Source organism: Dendrobates tinctorius, unplaced genomic scaffold (assembly GCF_039654945.1).
Source record: "Dendrobates tinctorius isolate UK_male_01 unplaced genomic scaffold, ASM3965494v1 ptg000047l, whole genome shotgun sequence".
Lineage (NCBI taxonomy): Eukaryota > Metazoa > Chordata > Amphibia > Anura > Dendrobatidae > Dendrobates > Dendrobates tinctorius.
The window spans coordinates 2494677-2516649 of record NW_027361715.1 but is presented as its reverse complement, the minus strand read 5'-3'; the positions used below and the strand labels follow the sequence as shown (position 1 = coordinate 2516649).

At 43.2% G+C, this 21973-nt stretch overlaps 1 protein-coding gene across 2 annotated transcripts in view; it reads right to left on the bottom strand.

Moving 5' to 3' along the window:
* Positions 1-1758: 1758 nt before the first annotated feature.
* Positions 1759-21973, bottom strand: part of TENT4B (terminal nucleotidyltransferase 4B) — a 55708-nt gene continuing 35493 nt past the window's right edge. Inside the window, exons 6-12 of one of the 2 annotated variants that reach the window (XM_073576170.1) lie at positions 21055-21183; positions 20476-20689; positions 20258-20384; positions 15531-15634; positions 15091-15275; positions 12708-12899; positions 1759-9288 (exon numbers count right to left, since the gene is read on the bottom strand). In XM_073576170.1, the coding sequence (XP_073432271.1) occupies positions 9112-9288; positions 12708-12899; positions 15091-15275; positions 15531-15634; positions 20258-20384; positions 20476-20689; positions 21055-21183 (1128 nt within the window). In that variant the 3' untranslated portion in view covers positions 1759-9111. The remainder of the gene's footprint in view (positions 9289-12707; positions 12900-15090; positions 15276-15530; positions 15635-20257; positions 20385-20475; positions 20690-21054; positions 21184-21973) is intronic. The other variant, XM_073576171.1, reaches the window with a different exon arrangement.

Sequence of the window (21973 nt, the reverse complement as noted above, 5' to 3'; positions counted from 1 at the left end):
ATGTAATTTGATTATGTTCTTGTTCCAGAAAGGATGGACAAACCATGTGCTCAAGTTTCCTGCTGATACTCTTAAAAACATGGCTGACTCAACTACAAATCTGCAAAACCACAAGGCAACGACCATCGTTACAGCAGAAAAATGGCAAGACGTGAGGCGAATTTAGACAAGCGCTTCCTCCTACCTGCTCCCATTACTCAGAGCCAGGATACAGCAGCACATCTGTGAGGGGTCTCCAGGAGTAGACCACCACTCCAAGAGAAAACGCAAAGGTCTCATTCTCCCAAACATCTTCCACGTCTTAGATCGGCACGATCCTGAGGATGAAGGTCAGACAGTGCGGCCCAAAACCAAGCGCCACAAACTCCTGAACTCATTAGCTCCCGCGGGTTGGCATGCTTTTCAGCCGCACTTTGGGTCCCTAACCTTACTCAGTCCTTCCATACGTGACCTCCCACTTTCTGCAATTTTTGGGACTTGAGAGCAGTTTCATAATTTGCGGGATTTTTTTGAATTTTTTTTGCCCCAAATTTTTCACGGTGGAGCATGTGATTCACAAATTTAGCTTTTTTCCCCCTCACTAGGCATCTTTTGTGACTTTTCATGAGCTAAAGGTGGCACATTTTGCAAAAATAACTAGCGTACATAAAATCACTCCAGATGGAGGGGAACATTTGTGCAAATTTATAGCAATTTTTTTTTTTTTTAAAATACCTGGAAAAATCAGCTATGATGTAAAAATCTGAAAACAAAAGGACAACTTCAAAATAAGGGGCAAATGAATTTGGAGCAAATAGTCATTAATTCAGAGGTATTTATGTCTCAAACTGGTGAAAACACAATGATGAATTGGGCCCAGTTGTAAAAATTGAAGGGGTTGTCTCACAAGAGACAATTTTGCAAATCCTGTGCCATAAGTCTCCGATAGATCTTAGGCCTCTTTCACACTTCAGTTTTTTGCATCAGTTATAATCCGCCAAAAAGGCGGACAAGCGGATCCGTTCTCAACTGATGTGAACGGATGGCACAGGATCCGTTTTCAGACGGATCCTGAAAATGAAGAAATTTAAAGGAATCGCTGGCCGGGAAGAGGGGAGAGAGAGAGAGAGAGAGAGAGAGAGAGAGAGAGAGAGAGAGAGAGAGAGAGAGAGAGAAATTTTTTTTTTTTTTTTTTGTCCGGCACCCAGAAAGAAATTCGGGTTAAATCAGTGTTTGCAGGATCCGCCAGAGAAAAAAACGTTACAAGCTCCGTTTTGAAATTTTTGAGGATGGTGACGGACAGCAACTTTTGGCGGATCCTCACAAAAAACGGATGCAATGGACAGCAATCCGTCACAATCCGCCATTAATGCAAGTCAATGGGAAAAAAACGGATCCTCAAAAAAAAATTGAGGATCCGTTTTTTTTCAAAACCTGGCGGATTGTGACTGATTGTAAAAAACGGAAGTGTGAAAGAGGCCTTAGGCCCATGCTTACCGCCAGAACAGGGTTCTCCGACCCACCACTCACTAGTCAGCCAAACCGGAGGATCAGCGGACCCCTGAGTTTGGAGACAGGCGAGAGCCTCACTTCTCGGCTTCAGCCTATTAGACATTTATAACATGCTTTGGATAGGCCATAAATGTCTCTCGTGAAACACCATCTTTAGGTTTCCAGCCGTACAAAATATTAGTAAACCTAAAGATGTTAGCTGCCCAAATACCGAACTGCATCCAGGAGCGCCTCAGAGAACAGACAACACAAAAATCAAGCACAACGTAAAAGTTAAACTAAACATTTATTCTCCTCCCACCCAATGAGATTCACAAAGTTGTCACAAAAAAGTATATCAACTCCGAAAGAAATAAAATAATTAAACCGAGTGATGTACACAGATGAAATATACATTAAAGCATTTAATGAAAAAAAAAAAATACAAAAAAAGTTTATATTTCAATTTTAATCTATAGGCATTAAGAAATACACACATTGACAATTTTTTTTTTTTCATATTTTTTTTGTTTTTGTAATTAAATCAGTTTACCCCCGAGGTGATTTTAACATCCTACAAGAAAAAAAAAACAAAAAACTTTTCCTGCTGTATTTATGAAAATCATAAAATGGGGCAAACTGGAGATTCCAAAGGAATCAATATAACCTTCTGGCAAACACCGCTGATTAGTATACTTGCTAGAAAATATGATGGCTGCATTCTTATTCCTTATATTTTTTTTTTTTTTTTTGAGTGTCCTAAAAAGTAAAGCAACACAGTCTGACATGGTGCAAATTTGAGGTGTAGAAACCAGTGTCCTGCTGAATACTGAAAATAAAAGCAAAAATATCTGCGCACAAAAGCCGACGCCTTCACCAGAAGACCATGTACACGTGTAGTGGGTTTGTGCGCTGGGTGAAATGTTCAGATAATCAGTAGGTACAGCGAGACACCGGAAATAACAACTTGTCCAGCCAACAGGAAATTACACCTTGACAGACCCTTCTAGCAGCGGCTCATCTCCGCTGGGACCAAGGACCCCATTCACACTAGGTCAGCTCAAACTTTACCCCATATCTAATGTGCAGACATTTTGCCTTTCTGCCATCGCAGCGATGTCATTGCCTTCAGTACATGCATAGTCTAAATGGCGGCCTCCGATGTGTGCGGGGGACAGCGGCCTTTATATTTTTCTCTTATTCCTACGAGTGCTGAAAATAGAAAAATATAATGCAAATCTTACGGGTAAATGAATTACTATAGGATCTTTTTTTTTTTTTAATACAAATTAAAAATATTTATTTTGCGTCATAATTTTACTCTGTTTTTTCCAATCTAGATGTCGCCATATTGAACGACATATGACTCGGATCAACGGGAGACGGATTATAATTTTTGAACATGAGCAATTGTATTTAAGAGACGCATCCTAAACATTCAACCTTAGTGCATGGACAAGAAATGGTTCATGCTCACCCAAATGGTGGCCTACTGGAGAGTCCCGTCATTCCTGGGGGCGGCAGAGGCCCTTGAGGCAGCGGGACAGTTGCGTCCTGTTTTGCTCTGCATGGACTCCATCCCTGACAACGGCAGTGCATAATCTTAGCCCTTTATATGTAAAATTGACCCAGTTTTCCTTCCCGTTGCGTTTCATCCAGAGTCTTATGTTGAACTCCTCAGAGGACTACTGGAGGATGGGACTGCCCCGAAGGTCTAGGAAATTGCGATCACTAATGTTCCCACAGTTGGTCGTATAGCGCCTCTATAAAGACAAGAGCGAGGGACTCCCCTACGGTCCGGGGACTAAACTGCCTGGACACTTCTTCCAGCTTCCACCCAGCTGTGTGGAGGAGATCCCCTGCCATAAGCAGTCAGAGAGCTGCGCCATCATTACCAGATGCCATTATATTACCCCAATCCCATCCATGGCTACAGATATTACAAACCTCAAAAGCGTTCGTTACCATCCCAAGATTAACGTGGTTTCCCCACAAAAGACTTAGCAGACCCCCTATGGTTCCTGTGTGTCCCCCCCCACCCCCACATCGATCACCCGTCCATAGGATAGGCGACGAACATCCCGACACCAGCGGTGAGGCACCATTTTGCGGCTGCATTCAATTTCTCCTGCAGCAAAGAAAAATGTGCAATTAGGACTCCGTTTCTCGTAATTAGAGAAGGTCCTGGCGATCAGACATTTCTTTCCCAGCACCTAGTTTTTTGGGTGGAGGTGAGAAAAAAAAAAAAAAAAAAAAAAAAGGAAAGCGATTCTCCACTTTTGGGGACTATTTTTGCTTACTATTCAAATATTTTAGGGTAAAATCATTTTTCCTATTGGGTTTCGTTACATATTTTGCAGCGATTGCCTCTTCTAGCCTCCGTGTCGCACTGGTTATCTGAGGATCCATCATTCTGATTTTCCGATGAGAGTTTATAACCTTTTTTAATGCTTCTCTCAGCTAATTTGTGACCACATTAAAGTTGAATGTGAAAGGAAACAAAAAGCCTGTGAAAGGCAAATGGGGTCACATTTTTGATTACCCCCAAACAGCAAAAATGATTGAGCCGAAAATACATGCACTTAACCCCTTCACGACCGATGACGCACATGTACGTTTTACACTTCCCAGGTCTGACTGTAATAAGCGGAATACTGAGCAAACGAAATATATGGAAAGTACATGACTATCGGGTACAATCTATACTATACAGGTGAGAGAAAACACTAAAAGCGATTAGTATTGTAGTGGTGGAAAGTCGCCATAATGTCACCAATACTGAGTCTACGGGAAACATCCAAAATAATGGAGCAGTATACAGGCACGCGGTACACTGATTAGTGACCATCAAGGGTTACCATAGGCATCAATAAGTGAGGGGTCAACCCGCTCTAGTGGTAGGACCTCAAATATGGAGGGCATCCAAGAATGAGGGGCAATATGCTGGCTGGAGGTAATTAGCTGCAGTCTCATGTGTCAGGCAATGGCTCAATTGTCTAAAAACCCCGTCCAGCCCCCTGAATGTCAACAGGACTAGAACAGTCAGTAACCAGCCAACGTTATGGCTCATAAATCAGTCCTAAAACTAGAGAGAACATAAGCTCCTTTGAGGACAAGGGTCGTTAAATAGGTAAAATTGCAAAAAAGAAAGGAGAGGGATTTTTAATTTTATTCTTTATTGCTGATTGCAGAGGTGGAGGAGCCACTGTGGTAGGCGAGCAGCTGAGGCCGAACACAGTGCTCAGCGCTTACAAACTCTGTCCATAAGGGCTAGTACAGCTGGCTGGGCCATTCATATGCTGTGTGACCTCCCACACCATCCAGGTTCAGTACCACTGGGCTCCTATGCTGCACATGGAAAACCCCTCTGCTCGCAGAAAGCGCATAGTTTGGGTTGGCGGCACAACGCTCAGTACTGTCAGTCACCGCCACACAAGTAGGAATCCGGGAGGCAAGGCAGTGGTGCAACTACTGAACCACCATGAGGCAACAACCCCTCTAACAGTAAGCAGCGCATGGAAGAAGCCAAGGACGAGGTCTACAATGCCGGCAATAAGCGGAAGTCTGACACTGACTGAAGTAGAGCTTCTCTGCAGAATCTGGTCATTTAAAGTAACCACAGTGAAATCATACAATGCAGGTCTAGACCCACTCTCTATCGAGAAGTGTATTCGGGGGGAGGGGTGTACTTTATTTAGGTTTCCTTCCATTAGCCACTGCAGAGTATTTACAAGGATTCACGCCCTGGAGGTCCCAGTCGCTCTCACAATACAAAGACTCAACAGCCGCAAAAAAAAAAAAATCAGTCTCCCGACCCTTCCAGCAAAGAGGTTGCGTCAATTTACGGAGGTAAACCAAAAGCCGCACCTGATCCACAACTATATGCTCAAGTGTACTTCAAGCCCGCCGTCACACAAGTGGGTCGTTCACTGCAGACTGCATCATCACTGGGAAAATTAGGTAAAACCCAATATATGGGCGCTCATCTCCTCCCACCATGGTTTACAATGGCTCTGAATGACAATCTCCTGGTTTAGGCAGTAAGTGTGAACCCTCCCCAGTGATACAGCGATGCTTAATGCAATTTTATGCAGTATTTATATATTTACTGTTTCCACGTCACCTTTTCTCTGCTTGAGGTCAGTGATTGAAAGCCAATCTGGGATTTATCTGAAGATCGTCTTACAATTACCTTTCCGTGCCCTTAATGAGCGCACCTTTTTGTGACGCGATTGCCAGAGACCATTTTTCGCAGGCGAGTAGCAATTTTTCGGCTAAGTGCACACTACAATGTACGCCAGGCGCTTTCCTTCACAGATACCATAAAGATTCCCATAGGTGGCCATTCACCAGACGGACCCTCGTGTCTGCACACCGTCATATTAACACTGTACTTTCCTATACTTTGTTTTTTTACAATGGGTCATCCCAGCGGTGGGCACAAATACAGTCTGCATTAAGCCTTATGGCCCCATTCTGGAATCCGCAGATTTTTTTTGTGGGGGTGGTGTGCGAACATTTACTGTACACTTATGCTCCGTATGTCTACAGTCTCCTGCTTCACCACTGCTGTACAGTAACACAATTGTGTTATTCCAGGAGCCATCACTATTTCTGGTGTCAGAGCTTTGCAAGGGTTTGCTTTTTGCAGGATGAGATGTTGACAGAGGTACGATCTTAGTAATATACATAATGGATATTTTTTAAAAAGGCAATAAAAAACAGCAATGTTGGCTTTCTTATTATGTAAAAAAATGTTAAGTGTTCGTTTTTGGAGCTTACAAAAAAAAAAAAAAAAAAACTTGCTAAAGTTACAATTTCAGTTGTATAGCAGAACTTTTTTATAATATATTTGGGTAAATTAAGAAAAACAATTTCATGGAGAACAAATGCCCTTTATTTATTCCTATATGTTAAACTTTTAGAGCCACTTGGAAACTAACAAACACTAGATCCCATCGTCACCGCCCGGCTATACCTCTGCCAGCGTCTCCCCATTATTAGGGCTCGCGATCACACCAAACACCTGAGGTGTCGCTGTCGCCATTAACCGCAGCATCTAAACCAGTTACCTTGCCAGGATGGGAGCGCTCAGAAGACAAGAGAAAGCATCAGCATCCGCAGGAATGGGCACTCCACACCACCACTGGTTTCTGTTGCTGGTTTGGAACGAGTTGAACACTAATCTTGTGAAACTTTTTGAAGCAAAACGTAAAGTAAAAACAAAAAAGGAAAAATATTTATTGGGGGCCTTTTTCTTTAAATGCAAAGGCACGGTAACACGAAAGATTAATAGGCCATTTTAGTACATATTATAGTAGGACCCACAAATACTTACAGGACGTTTCTTATGTAAAACCTATCGAAATTCTGGGATCTGAAAAGCCTCTGTGTGAATGAGCCCTATGGAGGCGCACACAGACTGTCTTAGGAGTCAGTTCCTACCAATATTATTTCGATGGCTGCAATGTAATACTAGTTATCGCGAGATGCTGCAGGATGGCTGACACTCTGCTGTGAGTCGGCGATTACCACTGGGGAGGGGGGGTTACAGAAGTCGGCTTTATTTTAAGAGGGGCTGACTGTTCCGTAAGCGTGTATTTGTTAAGCGTTTTCTTTTAAGTCTAAAAAATTTGCTGATTGATTAAAAAAGGTATATATATATAAAAAAAAAAAAAAAAAAATCGATAAAAAACAAACAAACAAACAAACAGGAGGTCAAATACATTTTCCCCAAACCATTTGGACCTTTAGTGTTGTTGCACACGGCTGTTACACTGAATGCGATCTAATAGAAACACTAGCACATTTGTACGTAGTAAATCACACAAGTACATATCTAATACTTACCCAGCGTACAGGTGTCCATCCACACAAACATCACACAACATCACACGTAATATCATGCCTGTTTTAGTCTCAAATTTTGCAAAGGTTATTAAAACCCAAATGCACTACCATGCATGGCCACAATACGCTGTATGGCGCTGTCACTGCTGATGCACTGTGACACAATCAGTTCATCGAGGGGGTGTTGGTGGGCCTCATTTACACATCAGTAAATTTGCATCAGTGTTCTGCATCTCAAACACAGAATAGGGGTCAATCGTTCAATTATAGTTTTTCAAAACACTGACGTGTGAATGAGGCCTAATACTTGACATTGCCTGAATCTGACCGTATATTACACAAGTCAGAAGCATCTGTCCATTTAAGGCCGGGATCACACATGCGAGAAACACGGCCGAGTCTCACAATTTAATACCTGTCACTGCTGCCGGCACTCAGAAGCAGAGATTTCAGCTGCTTGTATTGCTGTGTGGCCGAATGCTCCGCTCCCGAGGGCCGGCGGCAGTGCCAGGTATTAACATGCGAGACTCGGCCGTGTTTCTCGCATGTGTGACCCCGGCCTTAGAGAGATTATACAACGCTCTGTGCACTTTTAAAGAAAACCTGTATCTCTGTGCCTTGTCCACAAAAAACACAAGGGAATTGAGGACAAAGCATTATATAAGCAACACTAAAATGTGATTTTTTTTATCCTTATTTAGCATGTCATCACTAACACGCCATCCTAAAGGGTTTAATTTCCCTTACAAAACCACTGCATACCTGCCAACAAAGCCCTTGTTTACAGGACTGCCCAGGGAATCAGACTGCAAGAGAGGTGGTGCACATGGATCTTTATTTCTGAAGGCTGTGCTTGGGGAGGGGGGGGGGGGGGGGTAAACGTCCCACAATTCAGCAGTCAATGTTGGAAGGTATGCATCAGCGGTGTGTAGTTTCTACCTGCAGCACAGCCCACGTCAGTACACTCTTCATGGTTTTGTTCCTCATTCGCTCCATAGTAACAGACGGAGAGAAAAAAAAAAAATGAATGACAGAAAAGCATTTATGACTGTCAAAATGACATTAAAAAAAAGTGTTACATTCTTTCCACGGTCAGGCCGTCCGCCTTTATCAATTTGCCATTATTTAAATATATAATATATAAAAATAAATAAATAAATGACAATGGGCAACAGTGAGTAGAAATGATCGCTTCTGGGTGACCAACTTAATCTCAATGCAGATGGACATCTTCCCTTAAACTAGTCAAAAAATTTTTTTTTTGTAAAGATTTCTGTAAAAAAGCATTTGCACCATTACAAAAGTGCAATTTTATATAGTGTGGTATGCACAATAAAATGGTAGATTATCCAAAATGATAAAAAAAAAAAAAAAAAAAAATCATCATGCAGAAATAAAGTTCCCAAACAAGGGGGTTTCTGCAAATTGCACCCCTTTCTGAAATGTACGATCTGTATTGTTCTTTTATTCCTATTCTTTACAAGTCCTATAAACCAGCACACCGGTGCCGATAAAGAAGTGCAAATAATCGTTTCAGCTCCCTATGTTTTATCAAATGAGCAGCCATTTTATAGAGATTTTTAGGTTTTTAAATTTTTTTTTTTCATTTTCGTTTAAATTTTTTTTGTTTTTTTGTTTCAACTGATCATGATCCATTTTTGTGGTCATCTGGAGGAGGAAAAAAAAAAAAAAAAAAAAAAAGTAAAAAGAAACCGACTCAAAAGTTTGTAAGCTTCCAGTACAGTCATGAAGCCACGTAGCGGCACAACAAGGAAGATTACACAAGGCCCGCTATCTACACAGGTCCGTTTCCCTCTTGTGCTTGCGTTTTTTGCTCTGGTACTGCTGGTACTGTGCTTTGTTGCTCTGTAGATGCCGGCTCGGCACCGATGTGCCTTGGCTCGAGTTGGGTTGGCTCTGGTAACCTTTGCTGGAGGACACTGAACGGAACAGTCTGGATGGGCCGTGCTGAAAGGAAGGGTGGAGCAAGAGAGTTAGCCGGGGTAATAGAATAAGACCAATCATACATTGCAGAACTTTACATGGTCGGGGCAGGCTTTTGGCCGTCATGCAATGTAAAAGTAAAAATATGGTATGGTGGCAAAAAAAAAAAAAAAAAAAATTACGTAAGTAAATGTATATAAAATATATATTCACCCATTTGCGACCTCTACCGTATTAGTACTGCGCAGGTCGCTTCCCTCCCTTTGATATGGGCTCCGGCAGTGAGCCCACATTTTTCCAGGTACATGTCAGCTACAGCCACGGGTGGAACAGTGATCCACCCGCAGCTATTAACTAGTTAAATGCTAATGTCAAAACTCTGAAAGCGGCATTTAACGCGCGCTTCAGGCCATTGGGACGAAATCCATCCACCGTTGACCCCCGTCACGTGACTGCGGGTCAACGGTGGGTTGGCATGACAACCGGCGGTCTCCTGGAGACCTCAAGGGTTGTCAATGATGGACTGCTATGAGCACCGCCCGGTGGTTGGCGCTCATAGCAAGTGAGCATTTCTGTTACATACAGGTCATCTGACGATTGCCTTTATGTAGCAGAGCTGATCGGGTTAGGTCAGCTTCTACCGTTCCATGGAGACTATTAAAGCATGCCAAAAGTAAAAAAAAAAAAAAAAGTTTTAAAAATATAAAAAAAAAATTAGTTCACATCACCCCCCTTGCGCCCCATTCAAAATAAAAGAAAAACATACATTTGGAATCACCGTATTCAAAAATCGACAGATAAAAAAAAAAGATTAACCTGATCGCTAAACGGCGTAGCGCAAAAAAAAGTCAAAACACCTCCAGAATTACGTTTTTGTCGCCGCAACATTGCATTAAAATGCAATAACAGGCAATCAAAAGTTATCTACACCAAAACGGTATCATTAAAAACGTCAGATCGGCGCTCAAAAATAAGCCCTCACCCGACCCCAGATCATGAAAAATGGAGACGCTAAGGGTATCAGAAAATGGCACAATTTTTTTTTTTTTTAACAAACTTTGGATTTTTTTCACGCCTTAAATAAAAAAAAAACACTAACAAACTTATCAACAACTTATGTTTGGTGTCAATGAATTCGTAATGACCTGGAAACGGAGGGTCAGTTTTAGCATTTGGTGAACATGGTAAAAGAAAAAATCCAAAAACATTGTGGAATTGCACTTTTTTTTCCAATAACACCGCACTTGGATTTTTTCCCCGTTTTTGAGTACATGATATGATAAAATCAATGGTGTCGTTCAAAAGTACAACTCGTCCCACAAAAAACAAGTCCTCACATGGCCATGTTGATGGAAAAATATAGTTATGGCTCTGGGAAGAAGGAGAGGGAAAAACAAATGCAAAAACGAAAATGGGCAGGGTCTCTAAGGGGTTACATAAAAAAAATTAAATATTTATCAGAAAAGCAAGTGTGTGTGTGTGTGTGTGTGTGTGTGTGTGTGTGTGTGTGTGTGTGTGTGTGTGTGTGTGTGTGTGTGTGTGTGTATGTATGTATGTATGTATATATATATATATATATATATATATATATATATATATATATATATATACATACACACACATACACACACAGCAGGGGTTGCTTTTCTGATAAATATTTAATTTTTTTATGTAACCCCTTAGAGACCCTGCCCATTTTCGTTTTTGCATTTGTTTTTCCCTCTCCTTCTTCCCAGAGCCATAACTATATTTTTCCATCAACATGGCCATGTGAGGACTTGTTTTTTGTGGGACGAGTTGTACTTTTGAACGACACCATTGATTTTATCATATCATGTACTCAAAAACACATATATATATATAAAAAACAAGTGCCTCCCGACAGAGAATGATCAAAACGGCTCTTCTCTGCACCGGGTTGTGTTGAACCTCTTTGTTCCATAAGCCGCAGGATGGATCTTGTACAGGACCAGGCGCTATATTAACACTTGCCCGGATACAATCAGGTAGTGTCAATGGTGAAAGAAGGCGTTTCCGCCCCAACCTGAGGTCTTAACCAGGTTTGATGCTGCAGCATCTTCTCTTCTTGTTGAGGGGAAAGAAGCCAAGCAAGTGCCAACAGTGAGACAATGGTGCTCGCCATTGAGCTTGCCATGTTTCTCTCACAACCAGAGAAGACGTAGCAAGGTCAGGGTGAATGCAATTTAAGGAAGAAAAAAAAAAAAAAAAAACACAGCAAGGGGTGTTTAGCAAGGAAAGTTAACTTGAATAGTGATTTGCTTCCTTTCAGAACATCCACCTGATGCATCCATCACTGGTGAGAAGTCACATGTAGTGCAGTAATTCTCAGTGGCTGACATATACAATAGCAGGAATCCCTCCATGTCTGTGGCAGAGGACTCGGCGGTGGCACTGAGCTGCAGAGCCCATGTGACCACCGGCACCAGACATTAGGTGGACGCTCTAAGGCTACATTCACACGTAGCGGAACTCTCGCGGAAGTTACTGTGAGAATTCCAAATTCCATTCCGTGGGAAAATCGCATTTTAAATTCCCGCGGAAAAACTAGCATTTTGCAAGCGTTATTAGCTTGCAGAATTGCTAGCGTTTTCCAAGCGATCTGTAGCATCACTTGGAGACTGATTGAACGGACGTCATCGCTCGCAAAGGATTACTGGGACCGGGAGCGTGGAGAGCGGCGGGAAGGCTGCGCGGGACGTCGGAAGGTGAGAATAACAATATTTTTTATTTTAAATTCTATTTTTTACAGGGATATGGTACCCAAAGCCCGGAGGACAGTCTCCCCTCCTCCGGACCGTGGGTACCATCCGCAAATGTTCTGCTTACTTTTCGCATGGTGTGCACAGCCACATGCGGAAAGTAAGCAGAAGAATGCATTCCTATGGGTGCGGGATCGCCGCGATTCCGCTAAATTAATGAGCATGCTGCGTTTACCGCGAAGCGATTCCGCCGCGGTAAAAAGGGCAGCATTAGCACAGCATTGCGGAATCCCATAGGAATGCATGGGATGCTTAATTTTCGCGGCAAAATCGCACGGTTAAAACCGCCTCGAAATCGCATAAAAACCACCACGTGTGAACATAGCCTTAAGGAACGAATACCAGGAGGTGCAATAAAAAAGACAATAAGCGGGGCATGGTCTAATCCTGTGGGAGACAGTAGGCTGTAAGCTTGCACCCTACAGAAGCCTTACATGCAGGTATAATACCAAGCATCTCCGCGCACCCACAAATGCGTGAATGGGTTCAGAGTTCACATTTTGGCCAAAATTATCAACCTATGTAAAATACATTAGTATTTATACAGATGAGTTATACAGCAGTGCAAACAAAAGGCCAAGGATGTGAACTTCAGGATTAGTGCATGAACACCCTATAATTCAGCATTCATAAAATATTTAATAGAGAAAGTTCTGCTGGTACCTGGGCCTTGTTGCTGTTTGAGGAGGTGACGCTCTGGCTCACTTGTGGCTTGCTGCTGGGTTGCGATGAGCTGGTGCAGGATTCCTGAGGACCCGTCCGACTATCACTCGCCTGCCGACAACTTGGCTGCTTCGACGTCTTGAATGGCGTTCCGTCTGAGTCCTGAATGCACAGACGTTTAATGACTTTCTTCTACGGGAGACACGTGATGCATCATGCAGGGAGAGTGGACACCACCGGCTAACAGTGGATCGTAGCACAAAGCCACAGAAACAAAATGTTTGTATCATATCACATCAGTGAGAGGGATCCCATGCTGAAACGGGATCCATATACTGGATCTCATGTAATGCTCGGAACACACTACTTAAAGGGAATGTGTCACCAGAATTTTATTGCTTGCATCAGGTTTTTTCTTTTGTGACATGAAAAATAAAATGCCAAACTGTTAAAAAAAAAAAAAATTACAATTTTCACAATGGCCACTGGGATTGCTGCACTTTAGTCTCAGTTCCTGATCTTTACAAAAGACTTTTCAGAAGTGTCATTATCTTAACAAGCAGGATTACAACAGCCAGTGACAGCAATATAAACCGCTGACTAAGGGCCCCGTCACACAAAGCGACACACAAGCGATCCCGACAACGATGTGAACTTGTCAGGATCGCTGGTGAGCTGCCAAACAGGCTTCACCAGCGATTAGCACCAGCGACACACGGGTAACAAGCGACGAACGTCGCTTAGTTACCCACTGTGTACCTTAGTTACCAGCGCGCTGGTGCAGGGAGCTGGTAACCAAGGAACACATCAGGTTTGTAAGTGCCATGCGGCGCTTAGAAACCAGATGTTTACCTTGGTTACCAGCTCCCTGCACCAGTGCGCTGGTATCTAACGTACACATCAGGTTTTTAAATACAGCGTGGCGCTTAGAAACTAGATGTTTACCTTGGTTACCAGCTCCAGCTCACTGGTCTCCCGCCTGCCACACGCAGCGATGCGTGCTGGCCAGCGGGAGACCAATGAACAAAAAAATGTCCTGGCCATTCCAGCACGATCAGCGATACCTGGCAGGGGGGCCGGTCACTGGTGTCACACACAGCGATCTCGCTGGTGAGATCGCTGTTGCGTCACAAAACTTGTGACTCAGCAGCGATTTCGCTAGCGAGATTGCTGTGTGTAACGGGGGGCTTTAGACCTTTCCACACACTCAGTAGAGTCTGGGTCGGTCTATTGTTACTAATATTCTTGTGGATCTCTTAGGCTAGGTTCCCATGAGGAGTTTTTTATGCTGTGTATTTTTGGAAAAAATGCAACCCACCCCCAATTTATCTGCAACATCATAAACTCACTGAAAGCTCAAAGTGGGAACAGCCCTAGTCGCCTTTGTGAAAGAGTGCAAGATGATTTTTTTTTCAATACACAGTAATATGAGGAATTAACTTGGAAACAAAAAAATTAAAGAACTTCTCCAATCTAAGAAGGAAGTCTGCGATGCACCCACTTCCACAATCCAATTGTATCCCCTGTGCGGGTGGGCCGCATACACGTGATCATGTTTTGACCAGTCTCATCCAGCATCTCAATAGAAGAGTATTCAGAGAAGCCAGATGAGACTAGTCAGCATGAGACCGCCCACCACCATGGAGAATTTAGGGGGCTTGTGAGAGTGTATGCATCGCTCAGGTGTCACGATTTTGGAAGACTTCTGAGACTGGAAAATCCCTATTTTAAATAAAAATCTGATATAAAATAGGACCCATGACAAGTGGATCCTTTCTTGCCTGTAATTTATTCCCTCCCCCGCTGAGTATTCAGTTTTTTTTCTTATCCTCCATACAGTTCCAGGAGATATGAGCCTTTAATTGCCAATTTTTGCGGGGCTTTCACAAGGAGGTGGTGCTTGGAAGATTCTGTGGGTGCGTATCTTTAGGCCGCTTTGCATAATCACCCTAAGAGCCATGCCCCCTCGGTAAAGATCATAACATGCAGTCTACAGAAAGGTCAATATCTCTAAAAGCGTATGACGGATTTAAAACAAAAAACTGATTATTCAGGGGAAAAGCAGAACTAAATCAAGAACAAAACTGTCCACTTTTGATCTGGTGACAGATCTTCAAAGACTACGCTATTTTCTGATGCCACGTTTCTTTTAAGCAGATGTCCCCTTTAAAATGACACTAAAGCTGGCCACACAGTCACGGCACACCAGAAATGGCTGCTTCAGATGACTTTTAGCTTAAGTGTGTAGCAGTGGTGATGCCTCCTTGGCATGGAAGATAAGCAAAAGTTTAGGCACGTTGGATTCAAAGACGCCCAGAAGGGACATAAGCCGCTATTATCCAACGGGTCAACTTCAGACAATAAATAAGTGTCCTGAACTCACCACATCGCTGGAACTGGAGAGGGTGGAAGAGGAGGAAGACAGAGGACCAGAAGAATTGGACGAATGTTTGCCAAGAGCTTCGGAGGATTTATTCTTTGCTTGTCCCAAGGCAGCCTTTTGTCCAGACACATTATTGTTACACTGATCCAAATGGTGAACGTCCACGATCAACGTCACATCGTTACCTAAAAATAAATAAAATCATAAAAAGGAATGACAAAAATGCAGAATAGATTTATCACAAAGATAATTGCATTTTTTTGTAATGTGTTCATACTTTGCTAACTACCCCCCCCCCCCACACACACTTTCCATAGGCACAGTTAAAACATGAGACACTTGTATAAAGAAGTCACTTTAATTTTATGGTTTCATAAGACGGAAAAAAATAAAACCACTCACAAAAACTACTTTTAAAGTCTTTATAAAATGTGCTTTACCATTGTACAGCGGTTCAGGTCTATTCTGCTGCCCCCATTTAGTGGATATCCATTCTCTGTAAGCGACTACTTCTTCCGTCACTCGAATAATCCGTCCCAGAATGCTGGAAAACAAGCACAGGAAGGGTTTACATTTGAATGTAAAGGTTAATTGTGCCATTAGAATCCCCCCACACATGGGCTCAGTAATCCTCTACTGGGGTCTCGCCATTGGGAGTAGTCGGTGCCGTGATTTGAGGACCATTGCTACTCTGTAATTACAGGTTTGTCTTCGCACCTTGGAACATAAAATAAACAGACTTGCTAACCATGAAATCGAGGCGAAATGTCTAAAATGTAGCTTTCGAGAAGCATACTTGTGGCATACGATTTGTGATGGTTTAAAGTCCGTTTGGGGTGGGTGGGGGGAGATCCATGAGGATTAAGATGATAAAGTATTCAAAAGACATCAAGTTTTTCTTTATGTGAAAGTATGGGAAACGTGGATCCGTTCCCCACACACAGGAGAGCCTCGTCCTCCACGGGCTCTTACAGCTTACCTCCGGGATCTAGTTGAAGATGTGAGTCCAAAGTATCAGCAGCACATAGATCGAGTCGGCTGACCTGCTCTTCTGTGTATTGCTATTTTGTCAAGACAAGTATTACAAGATGTTGCTGTTGAATATGTGTTCTGAGATGATACCTTAATATGTACACTGTAATCGTAGTAGGACTTACAAAATTGACATCCTGTAACTCCTATGAGCATGGTGTCGCTGTCATGTCGAGATCTAATTTTACATTTTTCAATAAAATGAGTTTAAAGAAAAAAATCTAATTGGTACAACTCTGTACAGTTTGTCATTTGTCAAAACTGCCTGCTCAATTATACCTCTGTCACCAGGTTTTTGCTATGTAATCCGAGAGCATCATGCCGTAGGGGCAGAGACCAGGTTACAGCGATGTGTCCATTACTGGGCTGCGTGGTGTCGGTTAAATAAAAGCAGTGTTTTCTCAGCAGGAGTTAAGTAGAGGACTAGTAGTCCTGCTGCCAGTAGTCCTCCTGCTCTGTGTAACACAGCCTCCCACCACTGTATAGCTGCTTTCTGCCTTATGCAGTGTGTACACAGAAAGCAGCTAAAGGTGTGTGCGGGGTTATACACTGCTCTGCTAGATCTGCAGAGAAAATAGGGACTGCATCAACATCACTACACGCTGACCAGTAAGTGATACATTCCAGGAATCAGTGTCTCAACCCTTAAATTATGCTCATCTCAGATTACATCGAGAAAACCTGCCGACAGATTGCCTTTATAGAAAATGTTGGCACTGCCAATCGGTGGCACTCATTTGAAGAGGATGACGAATGACTAGTGGGAACAGAATGAGCGTTCTGTCCCCCATATACAGCATAGGGTCATCAGCAGCACATTCCCTGCATAGATGGGCGATATGCGGCCACTAGCAATGATTTTACTCCAAAATCCAGTCACCTGAAGCACAAGCATTTTTCTTGACCATTGGGAGATTACCATCACAGGTTTCAAACTGACCATTGTTGGCTAGTCTAAATGTATGATAAGGTTTTGTTCACAATGCATCAATGCAGATTTTGTCACTTCAAGAAAAGAATCTATGATTTCAGCACTATTTTTCTGGCAAGCCATGAAAAAACCTAAAAAGCCCCATTTAGAGAAAAAAAAAAAAAAAAAAAAAAAAAAAAAAAAAAAAAAAAGAAAATGGTATGACCATCACATGTAAAAACATGAAGGGCCCAGCTGTCCGCTACAGAGGAACTGCTCCGTTTCTCCACCAGAACACAATCATGTTCTTGGCCTTGATCTGTACTGGGACTCCACAACATGCCTTGGGTGCACACCACTGGAGTACAAGCCTCCTCCACCTTTTTCTGCATCACTGTCCCTCACCTGCCGGATTTGGGTTGTGAATGAAAACGTGCTCTCCCGCCTTTCAGGCAGCTCTAATAACAAGCTCTCTATTTTAGATATTCAAGGCCTTTATTTCTGGGAAGTTGAAAATATCCATCTGTGGTTTCCTGTGATATCCACCTGTGAAGCAAGGAGGAGGACTTCACCGTATGAAGATGGGAGGCCCCTATGCAATTTACTCACGGACCTTTGGGTCACCAATTAAATCTTTCACGCAAGTTGTCCCATTATTTGGTAACGTGTGTCCTACTACGCAACTATCCTTTGACATTTATATTTAGGTTGGTTACCCATCCCTACATTACAAGAGCAGCTGGGTATGTTCTTTATCTTTTCTTTTTTTCTTGTCTCTTTTTCCGTTTACTACTTCATCACCTGTGCACAATTTTTTGAAATCGTTGTTTCTTGATTAGAATCTTGGAGGAAATATCCATAGTTATTTCTGTTTATTGATTTATGTATTTGTATTATTGCAGTATATTGAGGAAGGTCGACGTGTACTGACCGAAACGTTTATTGTGACTGCGAATAAAATTCATCCACTATTCAAAGTGGAGTGCCAAAAAATTATTATTTTATTACTCTGGTGTGGGAACCTTTTTTGTGCACCACTTCAGCTGTGCCACGGTATACACATATATCACTTACATTAGAGTCACAATGCATATTTATCTGGAACGCAGCAAAGAATAGATATAGAAGTGTTTGTGGATTTAATCGTTAAAGACCTGCATGGCCATATATGCCATTTTGGGGATTTGATCTTACTAATGGATTCCCCCAAATCAGATAAACAATGATCTGCATTGTTTGTGTTTCAATAAAGCAGCTGTGCGTCACAGGTTCTACGGAATCCGCCATCTTCCTTCCAGTCCATAGGATATCCAAGATGAGAAAGGTCTGTCATCCCAAACTTTACAGTTATCATTAAATAGCGTTCAGTACTTCATTTCCCTTGGGACCACCAATATAGAAAATAGTAAATGATCTTTAACAGCTTTGCTCCCCATCAATTTACTTTCAGAAATTCATCTCTCCTATAGCTAAAAAGCATTACCATGTGGTTAGTTATTTTCTTAACTGAGAATGGAGTTTTAGTACACTGAACACATTATATATATGTGTGTGTGTGTGTGTGTGTGTGTGTGTCTGTGTATACACACACACACACACACACTTCTGTAGCAAAAAGTTTTAGGTGGGCACAAAAGGACACTTTTGGGCTCCATCGGGTGATGGTCAAAGGAAATGTTCCGTGAATTCCACGGGGACCATGCATACCAGGATTGGGGGGTGAGGGGTACCATGCATACCAGGATGGGGGGGGGGGGTGAGAGGACCATGCATACCAGGATGGGGGGGGATGTGGGGTACCATGCATACCAGGATGGGGGGGGATGTGGGGTACCATGCATACCAGGATGGGGGGGGGGGTTGAGAGGACCATGCATTCCAGGATGGGGGGGAGTGGGAGGACCATGCAGCCCAGGATTGGGGGGGGGCGAGAGGACCATGCATACTAGGACTGGGGGATGAGAGGACCATGTATACCAGGATAGGGGGGTGAGGGGACCATGCATCCCAGGATAGGGGGGGGGGGTGAGAGGACCATGCTTACCAGGATTGGGGGGGGCGAGAGGACCATGCACACCAGGATTGGGGGGTGAGGGGACCATGCACCCCAGGATAGGGGGGGGGGGTGAGAGGACCATGCTTACCAGGATTGGGGGGGCGAGAGGACCATGCATACCAGGATTGGGGGGTGAGGGGTAACCATGCATACCAGGATAGGGGGGTGAGGGGTACCATGCATACTATGATAGGGGGGTGAGGGGTACCATGCATTCCAGGATTGGGGGGTGAGGGGGTCAATGCATACCAGAATTGGGGGGTGAGGGGTACCATGCATACCAGGATCGGGGGGTGAGGGGACCATGCATACCAGGATGAGGAATGGGGTGCCATGCATACCAGGATTGGGGAGGGGGGAGCATACATACCAGAATAGGGATAAGGGGGGCATGCATACCATTTTAGGGATGAGGCTGCCATGCATAGCAGGATAGTGATGAGGGGTGCCATACATACCAGGATAGGAGGGGGCAGCACATACCAGGATGGGAGACCATATACCAATAAAAATGCTTGCCACCCAGGCATAGAACGGGTTCATAGCTAGTTACATGTATAAGCAGGAGAGTCTCCACCAACACCTAAACCATTCCACTTAACAGGGCTGAGCCACACATGCAAACGCCAATATACTGGCTGCTATAAAGCACGTACAAACTACTGTACCTCTTAATTGAGACAAAACTGGAAGGAAGTGTGTGTTAAGAATGCTACAACCCCGCTGGCAGTGACAGCAGTCATTTACAGCTCTTAACACCAATTATCTTGTCAGCCTTACACAACGAGCAACACGTGTTCATTTTCTAAGAATGAGGATTTCTGAGCCTTCCCTGTCTCAAGTGTCAGGCAAGAAATCCTGATCGTGTCTGCACCAAATATCTCTCAACATGTGGAAATCGTTTATGAAACACAGCAGGAGAAATTAATAGGGGTATTCCGATCTCAGGATGGAGAGCAGCACTATTGTTAGAACTCCAACAAAAGTGAATGGAGAGTGTCACGTACGCATGGCCTGTTTATGGAGAAATGTGGGATCTGCGTTTATGCCATTTTTAGAGGAATAGCCATAAATGTCAAAGATTAGAATATCATTTGAGATAGTAAAGAAAACTTTTTTGTACTAAATAGATCGATGTAAGCAATTATTACGCGCCACACTCAGCTTACCTTTCACTTTCATTGTTGGGATAGTACTTGGCTATAGGCGACACTGCATGGCTTAAGACAACATATGCATAATCAAAGGCTTGTTTCACCTGCATGGCCCCATACGAGCTCCTTCCCACATCATTGCCTTGGAAGGAAAAAAAGTGGCAAAAGGAGTTACTTTTGGCACAATCACCAAACTCACGACATCTATGAAACAGAACCTGTTCCATACTTACCCGGCTGCAAAGGATCTTCAATATATAGCATGGATGGTCTGTATCCATCTAACATGCTTTTTTGTACCTCATCCTTGGCAACATATGAACCACCGTCTTTAATTCGGATTCCAGTTTTTAAATAGTTAAAATGCCTTCCGTAAAGTTCAAAAAACTCTATCAACAAAACGCCATAGTTGGCATCTGGCCTGCAGGCGTCTTCTCGTGGGTGCAACTGCAAATATAAGGGGGGAAAAAAAAAAAAAAAAAAAGACTATGAACACAGGCTTTCACACACCAGAAATGGTGGTAAGCCTGTCAAGAGGAGTATGCCATCCAGAGAGGATTAGGCCGTAGAATGCAAGTCCGTGCTTTTTTATGCTATAATATCAAGCAAATCTTCTGCAGAGTCTACATATATCAGAAGAAAGTCACAGCCATGGCAAACCAGGACCATGGAAGACACAGGGTACGAAAATTACCAATGGATACAGATATTTCATGTCGGTCATAGGGAACTACATTAACATTTACTTTACCGGTCATCTCTATGCGACAGCCCAAGGTTTACAATGTAGGCAATAAAGGACAGCAGCTCACCTGCAGAAAACTGACGGCCATTAAAAAGAGACTGTAGGAGCCTATCCCGCCTGTAAACACTTCATTCAGGTCTCTCTGTAACAAGAACTGCTTTAAAACCAGCACTAGGTATGGAAGAACTGGGTATTTCTGCAACAAAAGACAAATGAAAATGTTATGATCTACACATGCTGCTTACAATGACCTGTGTACCCCAAAATCATATTCAACAAAAAATGAAGAAATAAAAACTAATAATTACCCCCTTATTTTGCAATTTGCTTCCACCTTTTCCGTTAGCCATTAAAAAGGTATCAACCACTGAGGACTCAATTATAAATATTCTTCTCTTATTTTACCAATTTATTTTTTTTAACGCCGATCAAAAAAAGAAAAAAAAAAAAAATTACATGAAGTCTTTCCTCAGGAGCTCATCCATATGTGCTTCTTAAGGGCCTGTTACACATAGCGATATCGCTAGCAATATCGCTAAAGCGTCACCGATTTTGTGACGCAGCAGCAATATGGCTACATGTGATACTCACGTCTGACCGGCTCCCCCGCTGGTTATCGGTGATCGCGCGAGATCGGCCTGGTCCATTTCTCTCCGTCTGCTTCCTGCTGGCGCCGACGAGCGAGCCATGGACGCGGGCAGAAGATGGTCACCCTCGCCGTGTCTGACAGGTGAGTACGACCGCTGCTGCATCGCTAGTGAGATCTGCCTGTTTGGCAGCTCACTAGCGACCATTTAGCGATGCACCAGCGATCCTGACCGGGTCGTATCGTGGTTGGGATCGCTGGGGCATCGTTAAATGTAACGGGGCCTTTACTGTCTCACGTGTGACTGTAAAACTCCAGGCGACAGCCAGGAGCCTCCACTCCCCCCCGCCAGAGCCTAACATAAATAAATCATTACATGGAGGGTCCTATAGGGAGGGTC